Source organism: Haplochromis burtoni, unplaced genomic scaffold (assembly GCF_018398535.1).
Source record: "Haplochromis burtoni strain Fernald_Lab_line unplaced genomic scaffold, NCSU_Asbu1 Contig_79, whole genome shotgun sequence".
Classification (NCBI taxonomy): domain Eukaryota; kingdom Metazoa; phylum Chordata; class Actinopteri; order Cichliformes; family Cichlidae; genus Haplochromis; species Haplochromis burtoni.
The window spans coordinates 1280670-1302185 of NW_024582440.1; the positions used below are offsets into that span (position 1 = coordinate 1280670).

Here is a 21516-nt window from a genome sequence, read left to right on the forward strand (position 1 = left end):
GAGAAAAAGAAGTGTAAGTCTCAGTTTTTTTGCATGATAAAGAAATGTTGCTGCATTACATAAATAAAAATGTACCAGCATGAATAAATTAATGTTTAATATTACAGATTATTAAAATTAAATAAAAATCTATCGTTAAGTGATGACGTAATTTCCGTTTCCGGATCCAAACACCCGCGTTCAACATGCCACAGTGCTGTGTTCCTTTTTGTTTTAACTATTCTGGATCAAAAAAAAACACGAATTTGTCATTTCACCGCTTTCCTTGTGACGAGAAAGAGAAGCAGAAGTGGCTGCACGCGATAAGGTACGTTACAATTCCAAAGTGAATAAATAAACTTGTAAGATGAACGCAAGTGTGGTCTTACTTTAGTTAGCTAAAATAGCTAGCGTTGAACAACTAAAACCCGCTGATAAAAAAAAACCCCATCCTACTTTGGCAAACCGTCCTACCGTACATAGTTTATGAACATTTCTGCTCTCACACAATAATTCCAGCAATTGTGCAATTAATTTTACCCGTCAAATTATACTTCTAGCTCACAAACAGGACTGTTTGCCACTTAATTTTGTGTTGTGCGCATGCGCAGAAACAACCGGTAGGACGGATTCCCAGAACATCCTGGCTTCTACGAATTTTACATAGGCTATGGATAATGTTTTCTTATTACGAAGATATCAACGCGGTTTGGATGTCATTTTTATTTCTCTAAGCAAAGATTGAAAGCTATGGGTCAATTTGCCATAACTACACAGCTTTCTACTCTTGGAGGATTAAAAATGACACATGAAAAGCGATCATGTCTTCATAGTAAGAACACCCACTAAAATCCATAGCCTATGTGAGAGTTAATGACCAAAACAGAGACTTAACTACCAAATGGTTAGCTATATGTGTCAGCATTTATCTTTCTGCTAAGCTTAAAAGCCAATAATACACAAAAAAAGTTGTGTAAGATTATACTAATTACGGTCACTGTTAAACGTAAGTAACAAAGGGCTACCATGTGATGAATAATTTCTATCTCCCTTTTTAAACACTTCTACAGCCGTCTTAACTTCACCCCAAACTGCAACTCAAGAGTCTGCAGCTGGCATTTCCCTGAAGGAAAAGCTGCGGGGCCAACAAGATTTGCATGGAACGAGGAGTCTTTTCACTTCTCAGATGAAGAAAAACACCCTGTGCATAAAAAGAAAAAAGAACAGGCCCCAGCTAGTGGTGAAAATCAGTGTGAAAGATCAGATGAGCTACATCACTCCAACAATGCAGATACACAGACAGCTACTGCAAGCTCCTCAAGTTCTTCCAACAGTCTTGTGGTGCTTGAGATTGAGAATGATATGCTAAGACAAGAGAATGAAAAGCTAAAAAAACAATTGGAGAAACAGAAGCAGACGTTCTCATTCAGTCAAATATCTGACAATCCTGAAAGAGTCCAGTACTATACTGGATTGCCCGATACTGCTACTGTCCTGTTTTTAGAATCCCTTCTTTCCAAATTTGAGCTCAAATATCATTCTGGTTGGACTGTCCAAATGTTGCCCATAGTGGACCAGTTATTACTAACCCTAATGAAGCTCAAACTTGATTGTGGCCATGTAGACCTTGCAACAAGGTTTACCTGCAGCACAGCCACAGTAACTAACATTTTCACAACAATTGTTAGTGCACTGCACGACATTTTGTATGTTGGCATGTTGGAAAAAAACATTGCCTCGAGAGCCAAGAATCAGACATCGCTGCCGGATTGCTTCCAGCCATTTCCTAACTGCAGGATTGTGCTTGACTGCACAGAAGTTTCTGTTTCTGGCAGAGAGAGTCGTGACACACAAAGTTGTTTGTATAGCCAACGCAAAGGACGGATCATACTCAAGGCTCTAATTGGTGTGGCTCCAAATGGTGTAATAACCTTTGCAAGCAACTTGTACAGTGGAAAAACCTCAGATAAGGCAATAACAGCTGACTGTGGAGTACTGCGACATTTACAACCAGGTGACATGGTCATTGCAGGTAAGGACTTCACAATTCAGGACATCCTCCCAGAGGGGGTCTCGCTGAACATTCCGTCTGTCAGCGGACAGTTCGCACTGCAGGAAGTGAACAATAACAGGCTGATCTCCTCTGCAAGAGCACATGTAGCACATTCCATTCAAAGACTGAAACGTTTCTCAATTTTGAATCTCGTCCCACATCAGTACAAAACAAATATTAATAAGATACTGAAAGTATGTGTGTGTCTTACAAATTTACAGACACCCGTTATCCATGAAACTGAATGAATTAGACCAGTGAAAGTGCAGAGGCAAAATTACATGGTGTCACTGTCTAACTACTTGTGGACCCGACAGTACAACTGTTGAATATGTTTATTCTTATTGTTTGTACCTTTTTAAGTATTTTGGATTGTTTTGTGGATATAGTCAGGATGTTACATCATTTTTAGTTGCATAGTTTAAAGTTGAAAATTCTCAGTTGTAATTGGTAAAATGTTTAATTTTACTCTAAGTGGTTTTTGTTTCATCAGTGGCTTGTTATATTGTTCATTTCATTCCAGCTTCCTGATTACTGCCTAGTTGTTTTGCTGAACATTTTCATTAAAAATAAGGAATACAAGATAAATGTGTTACTCTTTATTTTCAGAAACAGTTTTTGTACAAAACATTTTCTTGTTAAAATCAAAACTTAATTTTAATAATTTATCTGAATATAATTACAAATGTACAATTTACAAATATTTATAATTTATTTAAAAATGAACTGAAAACTGCTGGACCGATGCATCGTTTGTGCAGATATGAATTCATAGCTGTGATAGACGGTTGGGTAAAAGAACATTTCCAAAGTTTCAGTGTTAACAGCCCAAGTTTGTTCTCTATCAACAGGCAAGATTACAAAGTCACATGGAGTCCAACCAATAAAGTGACAGCTGTTGGTCCCCTGTGAGATGTAGATAGTTGTGATGCTTTTTTAATACCAGGGAACCACTTGCCTCATCCAGCTGTAGGAAAAAGTCCTTCCTTTCTACAGCCTGCAAGACAGTTTTGGTTCTGGCTGACCATGGGCATTTCACCTCAATTGTGCAGTCATCAGAGACTGTCCCATCTGGAGAACTGCCAAGCAGGCCACTGTTGGTTAAAAACAGTCCCCTCTCAACAACTGCACCAGTACAGTCAGTGTACAGCTGCCTTTGGGGATGAGAATATTACTTAGTTATAAATGCATTATTAGAAGCACAGACCCCTTTTTACTGACAGCTTACTTTAGATCCTTCTGCCAGGTTGTACTGGCCAAGCAGAGTCTTAAATAAGGAAGGTGGGTATGAGCTCTGCTGGACCAAACCTAGGTTGCTGGCCATGATTCTCTTCTTGCGATATGCTGCCCTTTTATTAAGAAAAACAAATTAAGAGAGATGATTCACTCAAATTTCTTGCTTAACACCTAACAGAATTCATTTCAAGGCCCCCCCCCCCTTTTTTTTTTTACCACAATACATTCTTTGTTTGCCCGACTGTTGCTTTCTCAACCTGTTTCTTCTCTTACGCAGTCACAGTGAGTTATGCCAGTACATAGCAAGCCTCGTCTTCTGCTTGGCAAAACTCAGGTTCCTCAGCAATCCATCAAATGTCTTGGCTGGTAAAGTCTAGATTTAAAGCAAAAGGAAAAACAAATACAATGTGAAAAGTTTTTAATGGGACCAAGAATGTTTGACCACAGAGTAGAAAAAGTAGAGTATACAAAATACATATAAAATTAAAGTGGGGATAGTGAAGACAGACAGTCGGATGTCCGTAGTTTACAAGAGTTTACATACACGTATAATTTATACTATGTATTAAGGTAAATATCAAATTACCTTATGGCCTTCTGGACTTAAAATCAAGCTCATCCCTAGTAAAACGCCCAAGTTTTGATAGAAATGCCTGTGTCCATTGTTTCTCCTCCTGGGTGACAGGTTTTTTGATTCCAGTTGAAAAAATAAAACAAAACATATTTTTTAGTAATCTAAATAAGTAGTAATCTAAACAAGTAATACTTTCAAGGTCAGATACTATACCCAGGATTTATTTAGGAGTATTCACTTAAAGCACACGTTTGACATTTTTTGATGAAGACTACATGTGTGTCTCAATATAAAACACAATGCTTTACATAAAATTAAGAGAATAATTACAACAAAGAGAGAATTTTAAATAATGACTGACCTTGTGTAGTTGATGGTGTCATCTCAGACACTCTTGGCAGCAATTTCTTTTGCTTTCACACATGTTCCACGTCAGTGCGAGACACATTCTTCTCCACCTAAATCAACATTGCGATATAATGGCACTTATCTTTGCCAATCAGACACTCACAGGAGCTGAACCTCACTGACTGACCCTCAACATGCACCCATATTGAAAGCTTACCCCAAACATTCTAACAAACACCAGAAGTGCTGCTGTGTGTACCAGTACCACTGTAGCTAGCCAATGGGCAGGAAGATAATCTCAACTAGGCTAACACAACTAACTCTCCAAAATATCCCTGTTTTGTAGATTTCCATCTTGGTTTACTTCCACTGTTATAGCAGTGCTGTATGCATGCGTGTTTTATGAAATGCATCAGCCAGTACAGGACATATCATGTTTAATCATCCGCTAGCTAGCTTACTCCTAACCCATCGTTGTTTATTCAAGAGCATTTGGACCCGGAAATGTCAGCTATGTCACCCGTAACATCAGACTTAACAAGCAGATTGTAACCAGTAAAAAAAAAAATAGGAATTTTACTGGGTTTTAATTGTTATTGTTTTTCTATTAATTAAATACTTTGGCATAGTATGTATGGCATTGATGGAAGTCATAACAGCAGGACAAGCTGTAAAACTTCTGAAAACATAGTTAAATGTCAAAAATATAACACTTCCTTCATATATTCCAAAAATCTCCAGATAGGAGTCTACCGGGCCGATTTTGGGCCCCGGGCCTTATGTTTGACACTCTTGCTCCAACACAAATGACCCTGGCTGCAGAGTAGGGAGCCAGCAGGGATCTTCCCGCCCACGTGGGGGCGCTGCACGAGCTGTCTCACGCTCCACGTACCCGGTTGCTACGTCACCACATTTCACCGAATACGATGCAACAGCGTGGAAAAGCGTAAAGGTGTTCTCCTGGCGGCCCACAGAAACAGTAAGTTGAATGAAAAGTGGAATAAAGTGCATCTCTGCGTCAGTATTAGTAACCCGGCTGCTGAGCTGCAGAGGGTTTTATAGCAAACGGTAGCTGAGAGCCTTCCGGCCGACTTACTTGAATGTTTTTTTTGTTTGTTTTCCTGTGTGATGCTAAAATGTGCGCGTTTAGAGGCAAAATGAGGGAAGCTGCTCTCCTGCTCACACACTGCCTGCTTGTGTGTCTCCTCCTGAGCTCCAGCCAGGCGGCCAGACAAGGACAGGACCTCAGATGTGGAGGTGAGTAACCGATTTGACGCGCAGCCTCGGCCGCACGCACAAAGAAAAGCCCTAATGTAATCGGTGTCTGACCTCTGCTGCACCTCCCCTCCCCTCCTCAGCCTGCAGGGCTCTGGTAGACGAGATGGAGTGGGCCATTTCCCAGATAGACCCGAAGAAAATGATCCAGACGGGATCTTTCAGGATCAATCCAGATGGGAGTCAGTCCATCAGAGAGGTGAGGCTGCAGTAGCAGAGCCACGTTGTAGTCTGGGTTCAGCCCCCACTGTAGACTGCATCATAAGTACACAGTGTTGACCACAAAACAGGGCCACACTTTTATAAAAAGCATTGCCTGCCTCTGAAGGTCATTATCTCGTTTTAAAGATATCAGTTAGCTTCAGTGGGTTGGCAATAAAAAGAACTTCTGAACTCTGACGCCACCAGGTTCCTCTGGCACGCTCAGAAGGAAACCTCCTGGAGCTCATGGAGAGCATATGCGAGAGGATGGGGGACTACGGCGAGCGCACGGATCCCTCCACAAACAGGAAATCGTACGTCAGGATCAAGTCTCGGAGTGGCGAGGCCATGGACCTGTCGGAGGCCTCGCTGGATTCAAGGGTTACAGCCAGCATGAAGTTTGCAGTGAGTATAGTTTTTCCCGCTTAGACCTCCAGCACACCCCAAGGAGGAGCACAGAAAAAAGGATGTGGTTTAAGTGTCTATTTTTCCTTTTTTGTTCAGTGTGAAACAATAGTGGAACAGCACGAGGATGAAATCATCGAATTCTTCGCTCACGAAACGGACAACGTTAAAGACAAACTGTGCAGCAAAAGGACAGGTAGGTTGAGGCCAAATGCATCAAAATGCAAACATTTCTTTCTGTTCTGATGTTCTCCATGCGTTCAGCTGTTAATTCACTGTGTTGTTTCTGTGCTGTGTGTCCCGCAGACCTCTGTGACCACGCTCTAAAAATGACCCATGATGAGCTTTGATATCCTCTCACCATAGCGACTGTCTCTCCTCAGCTCAAATGGAGACTTCTGGGTGCTGTAGTGTTTTCTATTGCCACTTATCACCTGTTTGTGTCAGGGCAGTGGGACAATCTGTATAAAAATCCTTATGATAAGAAATAAAAACAAAAAGCATTACTCCTGTGATCATGGACACTTTGAGGACCACTCTGCTACTCTCTTTTTTTTTTTTTTTTTTTTGCCTTTTGGGGAGTAATATCTCATTTTATGTGACACTGTAAGTTATTAAAAAGGCTCTTATTGGTCTCTGGATAAAAACTGTGAAACTGTAAAAATGAATTTGGACTTTATGCGGAGGCTAAATTTGGTTGGGTGGTCCTTCGAGCCCTCATTCACGCATGATGGAAAAATTCCTGAGGTTGAATCAAAGTGATGCTGAAAGAAGTTGGCCTGCTCTTGAATTACACCGCTATATAATGATAAGTGTGACTTTCAAGTTCAAGCTTTAGAAGAGTTTTTTCATGCTCGTCAGTATTTATTTAACTGCCCATGATCACAGGATTAACTGATACCAGCTTGATTCTCCTTCTTATATTCCCCCATGAGATACTCGTTCAGGTAAAACGAAAAGTTGAGGGCCTCGGTTTTAAAAGTACATCATGTAAAAATAACTTCAGATACGGTTTCAGTGTAGTTCGAACGATAACGTGCCTTCATCACCAAACAAAATTTCCCAGGTAGTTTACCCCCTCCAACAGCAGCGACGTGCTCTCAGCCAGGGACGTGCAGAGAGGTTTAAAGGGGCGGGTGCTCAAAGTTAAAAAGGGGCACATTGAACCAGGCTGAATAACAACAACACACATTCATCAAGAATCTAATATGGGAAGGGCAGGGCTGTGTTGATCTGAGACTGTAGACATTAAAAAGTCCACAGGAGAGATGGTAGCTGATTAAACAAGTGTCATGAGATAATAACAAAATGCAAAGATTGGTGACAGCGCTTGGAACCATAAGGCAACAAAAACTGTGAGAAATAATTTAGGCTCTGCCTGTGAATCACTCTTTGCTTCTCTTCTTCCTTCCATCCCATCATTTCATATATCACTCTCCACTTGCTGTCTATCTGAGAACAAGGCACAACTTGCTATTGCAATAAACTATAATCTAATTATCCACACCTAACAACTCTTGCACTTAATCTATAATAAAATGATGACAGAAAAATGTTATAGCACTGCCTTTAGTAGCCTCACACAGCTCCTGCTGTTTCCTCCTCATGTCCTTACCAGCCATGTCTGGACAATGTTATATCATGAGTAATATTTTTTTTAAAAATCCATCTAAATAAAACACACACATGCACGCACACACAGTGACATTTTAGACCTTCTTCAGAATACTGTATATACTATGGGCATCATGGTGCTGATCCAGAATCCTTACATTATTATTTATTACTAGAGCTACAATAATAAAGCAATGAGGAGGGGGAAGTAATAAATATGAAATAATGTATTTATGATGATTCCATTTGTTTCACTATCCACTCTGTGCAGGGCAAAGCTTATTACATTTTTAAACTGTAGAGATACAATCATTTTACTGCTGTAAAATCCAATTTTGTCTTATTTAAAATATAAATCTAATATAATCTGCTTCTTAATGTATGTTCTTTAAAATACAGCGTGTGTTTTTTAATATATTATAATTATAATAATTATTATGTGGACATGCATATTAGATCGTTTTTTAGTGAAATATAATCCCTCCAGAAAGGCAGGAAATGCCCGAAACTTACTTTAAAACTAAATATGTTCCCTAAAACGGTGACAGAGCTACAGACCCATGACAGCCTTACACAGGTAGCCAGCAGCTATGACCAGCACTACTTGTGCAGTTAATAAAAGGACAGGTAATGTTTGTCGCGCTGTTGCACACACAGCACGCTCGTTTGTTTCAGTTCGTCAGTTGCAACAAGACAGCTTACCAACGTGTACGTAATAAGCTAATACTCCTGTGTGCTACACACTACAGTGTACGCTGTACACCTACTTACTGGTTTTGTCGCATCAGTCTGTGTCTCTGAGTTAACTTGTGTTTCTCCTACAGCTCCGGACCGCAAAAAATGCGCGTGCTCTTTGTGAGCTCGTTCCCGGCTCGTAACCAGCGCGTTCTGCCGTCGAGGGCGATCATTGGTTAAATGTGATCATGTGACTGATGCAAGCCAGATCCTTTTATTTAGCAAAACTATGATTAATAGTTAAATATTATTGTTGAGGGGCACAGACAGGACTCCGCACGCACACACACATAAAATTAAAAAAAAATGTAAAAATTTTTTTTAAAAGTTGCCTCAACAAAAGGGCACTTTGGGCACTCATCAGGAAAGGGGCGGGTGCTCAAGCCCCTCTAGCCCCCCCCTCTGCACGTCCCTGCTCTCAGCAGTATGTTTTATTTATCCTAAATAAATTTGGCTAAAAGACTCATGTTCCTAAACTGTTGGATTATAACCAGAAATGTCTTCAGGTGTTAAAGTGCTTAGTACACAACATTTGCACAATTAGTATCCACATTCCTGTGCATTAATTTACTGTTTAACCTCCAGTGTCTTTAAAACACTCCTACTGCTAAATAAACTGCCTGCATCTTCTCAAGTTAAACCTCTCACATGCTGCTGACAGAGCACAACAATTATCCTCACATGTTGGAGCCTAAACTTGTGCACACAAAACTTCTTTGCTCATGATTTCACATTACCTCAGAGTTAAACACTACCGAAACCAGCTGCGACTTACTTGAGCTCGAGAATCGAGATTGTAGCAAAGTTTAGATTTCCTGGCTTTGTAATAAAACTGACGACCTGCGTAACCCCACCAGAGTGTGCTGTAGGCAGCAGTGCGAGCACACCAGTACAGCCACAGTAGAAAGATCAGGAAGTATTTTTGGTGTTATTGTGTGAAAATGAATTTTCCGTTTTGTGATCATTCTCCTGAGATGTCTTTTTAATATAAAATTTGTACATTTTCTGACTCTGCTTTGTCTTCAGTCAATGGAAATGTTTGGTTTTGTTTGTTTTTCTTAATAACATCAGCACTACTCGATCCTTCCAACATCTACTTTGTTTCAAGGATGATCTTATCCTTAATTTTCTCTTGAATTTTGATGATAATCATCTGTTTGACTCCATATAACCCACATACAGTTTGAGCTTAAATAGTGTTGAAATTTGGGAACACACAATTAACCATAAAAGCAGTTCCTGAACTATTTGTCGTTTTTGTTTTAAAAGCAGCTATTATTATTTAAAGTTTTGATGCCTATAATTAAAAAAACCCACACAGACACACTTTTGAATGTAGTTTCAGTGACTGCCAGTCTAAAACCTGTTTGTCTTTATCAGGTTCTAACTACATCAGAGATTTGTGTCTCCTCCCGGGATCAGCACTTGCTAACATGTATGTTAACTATTACACAAAAATGTAAAACGAATATTTAACAATTAGTGGTTAAAAATGGCTCCGGTAAATATCCTTGGAATATAAACCTGAATAAAGATCATGAAAGATTTTTTGACCTGGGGAAAAAGTAATCAGTCGATCCATTTAGCAGCTGTTTCAGAAATTTTATTCATATCACACAATCATACTTCACAAGTTTGTCTAGTTGCAGTAAACATGCAAAGGTTTGAATTTATTTATGTTTTTGTAACTCTAGAAAAGTATTTTTTTTTCATCCCATTTCAGGAAGGAAAAGTTCTTCTCCTCTTCGCTGTCTTCCATTAAAGATCTGCGAAATCTTTAAAGGAAACAATCTGAACATGTTAGTTTTTTATGCACTCCAGTGTCTATTTACATTCAATACACACCTCTGTTATGACTCTATTATTACCATAAAACCACTCCTTTTAAATCACCAAATATTACCGTCTTTGCTTATGACTATTTTCATTATCTCACAACTGCACAAAGCCATGGAAATAGAAACAGACAAGGAAAAGTACAATAAAATGTACTAATCGTTTAAAGGTAAACTGTAGTAAAATAGCCTAAATAAAGAGCTTTTAAATATTATTGTCAAATAGAGAGGTCTCTGTAACAGTGGTCCTTTTTGCTCCTCAGACATCCAAGCTAAAATCTCTAAGCTGATGCCGAAATAAAGAAAAAAAAACATCTGTTTCTGAAAATATGTGCTGTGAAGTGCCATGGAAATACGGATTCATGTTTGAGTGTTTAACGCAGTGGACCAGCTCTTTGATTACCGTACTGTCATGTCAGAGCTCTATAACCTCACACTCGACCTCCTTTTCCATGATCTCTGGTGCACACTCCGAACTCAAAAAAGGCTCATTTATGTCTGCCTCATCTTCCTCCTCCTCTTCTCCTCCCTCAGCCTCGATGTTTACTTCACTAGAGTAATGCAGCTCTGCTTCAGCTGTCTTAAACACCTCGCTCTCCTTCTCGGTTCTTTGCTCCATCTCTGCGTCACGTGCTGCTTCCTCCGCCTCGTTCTCATCTGCTCCAATAACAGTGTCTCCAGAGCCGTGGCTGCTGGTGCTGCTGCAGGACAGTGTGTCTTCCTCTGTGTCTCCTCGTACCTCTTTGTGATCATGCTGGATGTCTCCCACCTCTGCACACTCCTCTGAAACCTGTTGCTCGACTTCATCAAAAGCAGTCTTTTCAGAGCTCGTGTCTGCTGCCACATTGTGGGATCCTAAGTTCTCTGGATCCCACAACTCGGTCACCTCTTCCTCTTCATTCTCGGAGTCAGGTGCTGTGTGCTTTCTAATGCGATTTACCACATCCCACAGCGATTTTGGATACTGTAACGCTTGTTTGTGTGCCTCAGATTGGAGAAAGTCAGGGGATAGAGTAAAACTTTCCTCTTCGTAAGGAGGAGTAGAGCTGGGAGGCAGTACAGGGGGTGATTCAGAGAAAGAGGAGGGTGAAGCCTCTGGGGAAACTGGAGGAGGGAGAGTTTCGGGGATGGCACCAGTAGCAGCAGTGTCAGGATGTAAGGGTGAAGTATCCAAAAGACAAACACACTCGCACTCAAACGTTGACTGATGAGGAGAGGGAAGCTGAGGGAGGAAGAGCTCATCTAAAGGTAACAGAGACACCTCACAGTCTGCAGCCAAGGGAGGAGAAGAATTAGACAGATCAGTCTGTGGGTCAACATCCTGCAAAATTTCAATCTGTGTTTCACTTTGAGAGTCTGAAGAGTTGTTTTTGCACAATATCTGTTCCCTAATCTCTACAGTAAGTTCATCTGAGTTTGTCTGTAACTCATTTTCAGTCATGTGACTCTCTTTTATACAAAAAACATCCTCATCTTGGCCACAATCAAGTTGTTGAAGGACTTCGGCCTCTGTTTGACCTGCATTTTCCTCACATTCTTCATCTACTTCAGACGACTCTGCTGGAAGGCCTTCTTCAGGTTGTTCTTCACTCACATGACTCTCCTTTAAGCACAAAACACCCTCCGTTTGGACACTTTCAAGATTTTGCTGCAAACTGTTGATGTCGTTTTCTTCCAAAGGCTTGATCGACTCCTCGTCAGCTCTATTATTTTGTTGCTCATCATTGACGCAGGCATCATCATCCAGTTGACCACATTCATGCTGTTCCTGTGACATCAGCACCTCCGGCTCATTAATGAGGTCACTTTGAGTTACATGTAATGTTTGTGCCTCTTCCTCCTCTGGGCGAGATGTTTCTACAGCTGGTTGATCAGTTAAAACAAGAGGAGGAAGAAGACACTGGGAATCTGCGTGGGGACTGGATAGTGAGGAAGACTCACCACCCAGTGAAAAAGATGGCAGCTGTTGCAAAGGAGAAGGGGATGAAGTTGCAGGAGGAAGTGCAATATCTGCAGTATTAAGAGCAGCCGACTCAGGATCAGGCTCTGCCTCTGCGTTTGACTCTGAGATATTTGAGGGAGAATGATGATCAGAAGGTATTAGTGAAAGAAGGTCAGAGGGTTTAGGAGGCTGAGTCTCACGATCGTCTTCCCGACCATGTTCACTTTTACCCTTTTCATCAGTGGATTCAAGCAGGGCATCCTCAGTCTTTTCAGTTTCACTTAAAGTTTTGTTGCCTGTTTCGAGCGGGACATCTGTGTCACTCCTTTCATGCCTGTCTGATGCTTGGTCCTGAGATCCCATAAAGTCACCACCATCTTCACTTGCTACCTGATCTCTGGAGTCACTGTGGTCGTTTAAAGTTACGCTGTCCTTGGTTTGGTGATCCTCCAAGGGATTCTGGTACGGTTCGTCCTCTGCTGCGTCCTCTGGAGTTTGTTTAAAAGCATCTTCAGTATCTGTTTTAAGTGGAGAAGGCTCACCCCCCTCATCCTGGTCCTCTGCAGACGACTTGACCAATGGCATGCCAGCTTCAGGTTCAGTGATGCAGTCGTGTAGAGGGATCCCTAGTATACGTTCTGCACGCGCCTCTAAGGTTTCTCTTTCAGAAACATGAGATGACAGTAAGCAAGGCAAAGAGATTAAACTTTCTTGTTTGCCTTCCTCTTCCTCCAAAAGTGTTGAGTCCACATCGGTCTCGGGTTTTTCAATCTTGCAGGAGGAGGCTTCTTCTGTGCTTTCATCAGTTGTGACATCTTGATTTAGCTGAAAGTTTAGTTCAGGAGAAATATTCACTTGAGCATCGAGCTGACTCTCTTCAGCGAGTGCTGCAGTGCTTAAAAAGTGAACCCGCTCTTTTGTAGGCGAAGGAATCTGTTCCATTTTCACAACAACGCAGGTTGTGTCGACAACCAGCATGCTTTTAATGTCCTCAGCATTCTCCTGGTTGTCCAGCTGCATTACTTCAGTATCTACTGGAGGACTGCTTACATTAACACAATCGTCTGACAGTTTATCCTCACGGTTTCCTTTCAAACAGCATGTGGGGGGACTCTCAGTTTCAGCTTTGCTTGTGAAACTAGGCTCCCTCCATGAAGGATATTTTATTGACACCGGCTGCACTGACTGACCTCCCTGTCTGCAGACATCATTTGCATTTTCTTTTTGGGGGGGAACAACATCGGCCTGTGCTTTCTTTGCTTGATTATTTTCAACCATGTCCTTCTCTGTGCAGGGTGGCGTCTCCCTCTGTTTCCTTCCAGCACCGTCGTCTGACTGCTCTGTGAGAGTTGGCGATTTGAAGTCCACTTCGTCTGGAAGTTTTTGAGTAGCCTCAGTCGTGGTTCCCAGAAGTTTAGAAGCCTCTCTTACGTCTGTGTGTTCAATGTTCATTTTGGAGGTGCAAACGGGCAAAGATGGGGTCTCGGTGGGGCCGGCTATTCGAGAAACCAAACAGAATATTGTCATCCCTCCTGTCTTTTTGCTTAGCCTGAATTTCCTTCCTTCTATGACCTTTGAGGAGGTTTCCCTGTTTATTTCTGAATTCTGAAACACTTGTGGATGTTGCAGATGCAGTGTGCCATCATCCTGTATGAGTGTCTGCTGGACACTGATGGGGCAAACCGCCTGTAAAGCATCTGCTTCAAATCTTTGGCGTTTCAATCCTTCAAGCTTTGGGCAGGTTTTACTTTCACACAAATTTGTCAGTTCTTCTTTTTCTCCCTTGCTCTTATCTTGTAGCTCTGCAGACACATGCTGCTTTCTGCGTGTGGGCTGCGAGTAGCAGTGTTGCTTCTTGGTGTCCTGCTCCCAGACCGTGTCACTGCTGTGTGTCACAGGTGAAGGTTTATGTGGGCTGTTGTAGGGAGGAGGAGCAATATAGCCAGGAGGTTGGTTATATATCTTCCTTTGGTAGCTTGCATTTTCCTTCATGTCCAGCACGTTGCTTGCGTCAGGAGCAGGAGCTTGTGATGGATAGTAGGTGGGAGTTTGCTGTCTGCCTCCTCTGTCCCACAGTCCAGGTTGTTTGACATGTTGGGGATCCAAACCTATCCTGGTGCTCTCCACCAGCCCCTGAGAGGCTCCCCTTAATTCTGCTTCTATACGCCTTCTTCTTGGCAGGGAGTGACTGTAGCGAGCCGCCCAGGCCTCCAGCTCTCGATAGCTGCTGTCGCTCCTCTTGGTAGAAACTTCTCTGTTGTAGCGGACAGGGCTACAGGTGTCCCACCTCCTCTGCCACCCCTCCCTTAGAAATCCTCTCTCATGATCCCTCACGGGTCGATGGGTTGCTTTCCACTCTCTGTCTCTGGCTTCTTGGAGCTGGTACTCTCCCAGATCTTGGTGGTGCTGAGTGTGGCGTCGCAGAATGAAAGGGAAATGGGAAGAAGGAGGAGGGGCACTGAGCTCTGGGTCTGTCCAGTTGGTGTACTCTTGTAAAGCTCCTGCTGATCTTGATCCTGGTACAGTCCAGTATGTGGACTCCCTGCTTTGATCCTGCTGCTCACCATAGTACAGTGGATAATGGGCTGGCTGATGTCTGTCGTGATAGCTGGGAGTAGAATAGTAGAGAAATGATAGCAAAATTTAGCAAGATTACATAATTTCACAGAGCATTTTAAATTAGTCTATATGGTTACATTTAATAGATAACACAAAACGTTCTGCAGGATTATGTGGAACAATATTCCCATCTTTTCAGAGCTTTTTGCAGAGTGTCAGAGGTAGTGGAGAGCTGGATAATCTTGGAGAGAGCAGGCAAAGCAAATACTTTGTGTCAGCCAGAAGTTAACTATCATTTTTGTGCACCTCAAATGTAAATTTGCCAAACAAGCAGTGATAAATGCAAAGATTATACTGGCCCAAGCAATTTTCATAGCCTCCAACTTACTTCTGTGTGTAGTTTTTCCCAGGAATGGTACCATATTTGGAGTACAGATTGGACTGCCCCTGATTCTCAGGCCAGAACTCCATCATTTGGTCTCATCCACAGATCTGAAGCATGAAACTTAAAAAACAAAAACAAAAAACAACTTAAAAATGCATTTACTTAGATCGCCTTAAATGAAAGGATTTAAAGCATGTAAACACGTACCTCCAGCTACTGTTTTGAAATTCTTGTCCTGGCTGCTCATGAAGTGACACAAGGTCTAATGAAGTCCAAACAGGACAACTTGTTTTAAGAGGACAGTGGTTTCCAGCACCCCCTCCCACTCTTCTACCACACACACACACACACACACACACACACACACACACACACAAACACACACACACACACACACACACACACACACACGCACACACACGCATACACAACCACACACACACACACACGCACACATGCACACACATGCTCAGAAAGGCCCGTCCTCTTTTCATCCAGCCAACACACAGTTTAAATACCACTGAGGAAGTTTTTAATCAGCTGCTTTAGAAGAACTAGAATCTCTGCCTCAATCATTTTCTCTCTAAACTCACTCAAATTTAAAGGGAAGGCAAAGTGTGCGTCACAATTTTCAAAAGTGTCTTTAATTAACATGTATTTGGGTGTAAAGCTTGTAAAATTTAATGCTAAAACTTCTCAAATTGAATACAAGCATCAGGTTAAAATACTTTTAATATTATTTTACCTTATTAACAGTGACTGACTGACAACAGCCAGTGCTGACATATAGTGGCTTCATCTACTTTTAATGAAAAATGAGGTGGACAATAAAGTTCCCATGGACTAATTCAGATCTTATGCAGATCGCACATTTTCTTATCTGTCTCTACATCATCACTTCCTTGCAGCACGCAGGTTTCTTGCAACAGTCAATATCAACCAAACCCAGCTATGTGCACAGTCGCGTGGGAGGTGCTGGGGCGTGAGGGCGAGCAGACTCTGCATGGAGATAGGGATCTGTTGTTTTGTCGGCTGAATTGTGGCACAGAGAGGGACGGGCAGCCGTTCGGTCGTCTCCCTTTTATTGAAACTCTCCAGCGTAACAAACAGGCTTTCCTTTCCTGAACAGAAAATCTGTACATCAGCAGAGTGCAGCAGAGAGGGGATGAAAGACGGGCAGACAGCAGGCTGCGGGAAGGGCGGGCTTTTGGTGTTGACAGAATAGCTTGGAGTGAGATTTATTTTGGATTTTGGATTCTATAAAACCAATGTTATTGTCAACAATCATATGTCACATGGTGAATGTTTCCATGCCCAGTTAAGACCTTCTTTATTGCAACAAAATTATACAGAAAACATGTTAATAGTAATTAAAATGACAGTAAGATACCAACAACATCCTGTCCATCCCTTGACAGTGTACCCATCATGCGTTATGTCACAAAACTCAAATAATCTCAAACTGGTTTCCTTAACATAATCAATGTATTCAAATAACTGCCAAGGTCTCCAGACCTCAATCCAATAGAGAGGCTTTCGGATGTGGTGGAATGGGAAATTCACATCATGGAGGCCAACAAATCTGCAGCCACTGTGTGATGCTATCATGTTAATGTGGACCCAAATCTCTGAGGACTGTTTCCAACACCCTGTTCTTAAAATAAAAGGGGGTCCAAGTCAGTACTAGTAAGATATACCTAATGAAGGGGGAGTGAAAGTAGGTTTTCATGAACAGATGTTGCATTTGGAGATTTTATGGTATAAGAAAGATTTTTTTTATCCACTGCACTGGGAGAGAGGGATGTGATAGCTGGTTTAAAGCTTTTTTGACTTTTCTGCTATAACCATACAGAATATTCATGACTAAATCAGCAACTATTAAAATTAAAGGTGTGATAAAAATCTAAGCTTAATGACAATTTAACCATTTAATACATACATTCAAACTTTTAATTACCAAAATGTCTCAAGGAAAGAATTACTCTGGCAGAGGATATTAATTCATGTCAAAATCACTAATAGTAAGCACTCTATAAACAAACATGGTTTTCAGGGCTTTTAAATCTGTGACTGTTTTCAAGGTGAAGATGCTGCTGTGCACCCTGTACTGACAACAAGTGTTTTCCAACCAGAGGATAATCAGAAATATTGAAAACAAATACGAATTTTTGAAAAAACAGTTCTGGAAACACACCTTCAAGCTCATCTTGGTGATGCGTGACGCCTGCAGTGGGTAAAGGTTAAAAAGAAGAACTGTAACTTTAGACCTGATCTTCATCTCACTGAAAACATGGTGAAAACGCTTTAGTCCAATGACTGAATTTCCAATCAGACAAAACTCAAGGCTGATTTATATAAAATCATGCTGTTTTGTCTTATAAAATGCATTCATAGTGTGTGTATGTTTGTGCTTGTATGTCATTAAAGTTCTGAAGTTCATTTTCTTCCCAAATCTCAAAAATCAGAGGACACATTCTGAATACATTCGCTTTTAATTAAAGACAAATGACATGTGTAACTGTTTAGAGATAAATAAAAATAATATGATTACATTTAAATTCATTTAAAATAGCTTTAGCTTTTATAGGTTCTACAGTTAGTGGGATGTGAAACTCAAAATAATTTAAATAACAGACAAACTCATAATTTTATTTATTTATAAAAAGCAGTAGGCCGTCCCTCCTGTCGTCACTGGCCTGTTCTTAAAGACGCCCTGTAGATATTATTGTTTTGTTTGTCGTCTCGGTGCACAAGCTCCACATTGAATCTGCTCGGTAGATGCTTCTCATAGAAAGCTGCTGTTTCGTGCTCATCTCGCATTTTGGATGAGAGATACGCTGTGGCTCCTTTACCACACAGGTGAGCTAGTGTCTCCACTAGCGGGAGGTATGTCTCTGGCAGGTAAATGATATCAGCACAGAGCACCAAGTCCCAGTCAGAGGAGAAGTTCATGTGATCCTCACCCCAGGACAGAGGGAGGACAGTGGGAGGGAGAGAAGGCCACCCGCTGGAAGGCTTGTTAGCAGAGACATTAGCATCAAGCTGTGGAAGAGCCAAAGGAAGGTCTGTGAGAGTCACCTCTGCTCCTGAAAGAAGAGGGATGAAAGCCTGATCCCACATGCTGCTGATCAAAGTCTTAAATTAAGATCAGAAGAAATTAAAAACATGAGCATGTGAAATAACAGACATGGAACAAACAACAAACTAATTGTTTGTTTTCTGTAGTCAGTTTTCTGACTACAAATTAAAAGCTACTGATGTGTAGCTGTAATCAAAACACTGCCTGCCCCCCAAAAGAGTAATGACTTGGATTTAACTAAGCTAAGAGATAGATAAGGAGCCTCTTTGGAGCATTATTTCTGTGATTAATATGGGCTTGCAAGAGGGTATTTAACCTTAACTGATAAGTGGGTTCTGAGTTTAAATAGAGATCACTTACACATTTGGTGAAATTTCATAACTATGTTTAATAGTTAAAGTAAAAGCATTTCTATCCGCACAATGGAGCAACTGAAAAGGGTCATGTGGTCTGATGAGTCCAGATTTGATGGCTGCAACATAATAAGAAGACAGGTGGATAAGGTGCTGCATCATCAGGCCTAGTGCAGCCAGTTTTGACAGTGTTATGATCAGGTGTTTGCTTCACTTGATCAGGATTATATTGAGTGAAAAATGAGATGAGTTGACCCGCTAAATATACTTAATGACCAGGTTTTTTTCTTCAGGGGCAAGGGCATATTCCAAGAAGACAGTATGGGCTCAGACTGTGGAAGAGTGGTGCAGGAAGCAGGAAAGATGTTTTCACAGATTCATTTATCCCTTTCAGAATGCTTTGAATAATAACAACGTGGGCATTAAAGTTAGAGGTGACCCAAAGAAGTACTGTTTGTGACTTTTTATTTATTGGGCTAGGAGTTTATTTTATTTGTTTTGTTTTAATTTCCCACCAAACAATACTTTAAAAAATATTTATTAGAATAGCATTGCCTCTTATTGTCGGTATAGAACGAAACTGAGGGAAAACAACCTTTCACACTGCCGAAACCCGGGATCGAACCAGGGACCTTTAGATCTTCAGTCTAACGCTCTCCCAACTGAGCTATTTCGGCGACAACATCGCTGCAGGCAGGAGTTGTTATGGATTCAATCATGTTTTACACAGCAGAAAACGCTATATCTATTTATATACACAAAAAATAAACACATGAGTAAGTGAACTTGATAGTGAACACCATGTGGTTCAGAAGCAGCTGCACATGTGTGGGGGTATAATGTGACATTGAGCCACAGGAGAATCCCACTCCGAGACACATTAGTTAGTAGTTAGTTTGTATTTAACATTAGTTACACGAGTTATTTTACAAACTCCAAATTTACCCAAGCGAGCTGCCACAATACCGACCACACCGGTGCCTGCTCCGAGCTCTATGAGCCGCTTTCCCCTCAGCTCCACAGACTGATCCTCCAAGTAACGGCACAGGTGTAACGCCTGCGTGTGTACACAGACACACACATAGATTTCATCACTGCACAAAGCCCAGGTTTACGAAGATCATCTAAATAAAGTGAGTGCCTGTCTGCTCCTTACAGCCTCCCAGACCGGTGCAGCCACGCCGAGGTCCGCACCGAACAGCTGTCTGATCTTCACCTCCTCTCCCATCAGCGTGTACACGGACTCCAGAGAAAACGTTTCCGTGAACAGACAGTCATCTACAGGAAACGGGTCGTCTTCGTCCTCGGTGTGAGACATGTTTATTGGCGCTAAAGTCTATTATTGTTGGTAAGAAAACCGGATGTTCTCGATGCGGGAGGGCAGCTGCTTTTAACTTCCGGTCAAGTAATAACGTTATAGCGAATGTTTTGTTTTTGTCATAGACACCATAAAAATGTTGTTAAAATGTTTTAGTATTAATGTTAAATTTTTTAAAATAAAATATTTATTTTATTTACTTCTTCTCATTTTTTATTTATCGCAACAGAAAAATAAAAAACATAAAATTCGTAACTTCACAAAAAAAACCACAAGAAAACTAAAGTGTTTTTTTTCATGTTGTATCAAGCTAGTAGTACTATAGATGTAAGACTACGAGAGGCTTTTACTTTGAAATGTAACACGCATATGCCAAAAGCGATGCACATCAGAGATTGCGGTCTGAAATGCAGCGGGTATAAAACAATCTTAAATATATTCAAATTATACATTATTTTTGCTTTTAAATACTGAATTAATACTTATTATTTTATCAGATATTTCATTATTTTCATTTTTATACTTCTACATGTCAGCTTGTTGATATTGTTAAAGGAAAATAAATGTTGTTGACAGTATCATGACTGGATAATACACTACAGGATTGTTTCTTTGTTTGTTAGTTTGTTTCCTTCTCATCACGAAAAATCCTTTGGTCACTGGTCTCTAGTAAAGCTATGGCTGCATCCAACAGTCATTTATATCATCAATTAATTCTTCTTCTTTCTTTTTTTTTTCTCTTTTTAAGGCTCAGCACAGCAGATCATCTGCCTCGATCTGACCCTATCCCTGCCATCCTTCTCTGTCACACCAACCCTCTGCATATCCTTCTTTGCCACATCCACAAATAGTGAATATTCTCTGTGGACTGTCAAACATATCCACTGTAGGAAAATCTTAACATCTTATTATATTTTGTTTTATTCAGCCACTATCCCGCATACGTTTATCCAAAACATTTTCTTTTCTTTCCAAGTATCCAGGATATCAGTACTTTTCTCCCCTTACACTGTGCCACGGACATTAAATTAAATACCAGCAAAAACCAGTGTTACCCCCCCCCCCCAAACAGAACTAGGACATCAGTTTCAAAATCCTGTGTGGTATCTCAAGTTATTGCAGTCACATCTCCAGAAAGCTTGACCCCTGAACTCAAGATCTGAGCGGTTGGTTGAAGTTTTTAACAGAGTTTAGATGTTTTTCAGTCCTGAACATTACATGTGGCTCAAGAATGCAGTTAAAAAAATAATTTGAATATCACAAAATTTCAACCCATTCATGTGTACACTCCAGGAATTTAATAACATCCCACTAAACTGGTTTGTAAATACAGTGGTGTAGTTTTACTTGTATGCAAATTACCACTGATATATTGCATCTCATCACCTTTTATTGAATATCAAAACCAACAAAAATGTCAAGAAGCATAAGCACCATACATTGGTGAAGCGATAAAACAGCAGGGTAGTGTCCCCCCGATCTTCACTGATTATGGAAGTAAGTGTCTTCCTCATGGACAAGCACAAGCTCTGAAAATCATCCTGTGGGACCTCAGCCCACTTATCAGTCAGTGCCACCCGGAGATGCTCCTGAGTCTGTGGAGGAGGATTGCGATGTCTGTCTGT

The 21516-nt window shown here is 41.0% G+C and overlaps 4 protein-coding genes and 1 non-coding gene across 6 annotated transcripts; 2 read left to right on the top strand and 3 right to left on the bottom strand.

Moving 5' to 3' along the window:
- Window positions 1–135: 135 nt before the first annotated feature.
- On the top strand, window positions 136–2614 carry LOC102314347. Its single transcript, XM_005924759.3, has 2 exons — window positions 136–307; window positions 1050–2614. The coding sequence occupies exons 1-2, from the start codon at window positions 186–188 to the stop codon at window positions 2278–2280; spliced, it is 1353 nt and encodes a 450-aa protein (XP_005924821.3). The 5' UTR covers window positions 136–185; the 3' UTR covers window positions 2281–2614.
- A 2394-nt stretch (window positions 2615–5008) lies between these two features.
- On the top strand, window positions 5009–6577 carry cnpy2 (canopy FGF signaling regulator 2). Its single transcript, XM_005924758.3, has 6 exons — window positions 5009–5169; window positions 5341–5447; window positions 5549–5664; window positions 5874–6071; window positions 6171–6267; window positions 6378–6577. The coding sequence occupies exons 2-6, from the start codon at window positions 5348–5350 to the stop codon at window positions 6419–6421; spliced, it is 555 nt and encodes a 184-aa protein (XP_005924820.1). The 5' UTR covers window positions 5009–5169; window positions 5341–5347; the 3' UTR covers window positions 6422–6577.
- Window positions 6578–10001: 3424 nt separating this feature from the next.
- Window positions 10002–15426, bottom strand: si:ch211-159e12.5. The gene is made up of 3 exons (XM_005924757.2): window positions 15349–15426; window positions 15145–15261; window positions 10002–14805 (listed from the first exon to the last, which is right to left on the bottom strand). The coding sequence occupies exons 2-3, from the start codon at window positions 15228–15230 to the stop codon at window positions 10671–10673; spliced, it is 4221 nt and encodes a 1406-aa protein (XP_005924819.1). The 5' UTR covers window positions 15231–15261; window positions 15349–15426; the 3' UTR covers window positions 10002–10670.
- Window positions 15427–17103: 1677 nt separating this feature from the next.
- eef1akmt3 (EEF1A lysine methyltransferase 3) lies at window positions 17104–20020 on the bottom strand. 2 transcript variants are annotated; one of them, XM_005924748.2, is made up of 3 exons: window positions 19730–20018; window positions 19519–19630; window positions 17104–18227 (listed from the first exon to the last, which is right to left on the bottom strand). In XM_005924748.2, exons 1-3 carry the CDS (start codon window positions 19889–19891, stop codon window positions 17830–17832), a joined length of 672 nt encoding a protein of 223 aa, XP_005924810.1. In that variant the 5' UTR covers window positions 19892–20018; the 3' UTR covers window positions 17104–17829. The 2 variants fall into 2 exon arrangements, with proteins under 2 accessions (XP_005924810.1, XP_014189851.1); XM_014334365.2 differs by having other exon boundaries at window positions 18072–18183; window positions 19730–20020.
- Window positions 19178–19250, bottom strand: trnaf-gaa. Its single transcript has one exon. It is a non-coding gene; the product is annotated as a tRNA-Phe (tRNA).
- Window positions 20021–21516: the final 1496 nt, after the last annotated feature.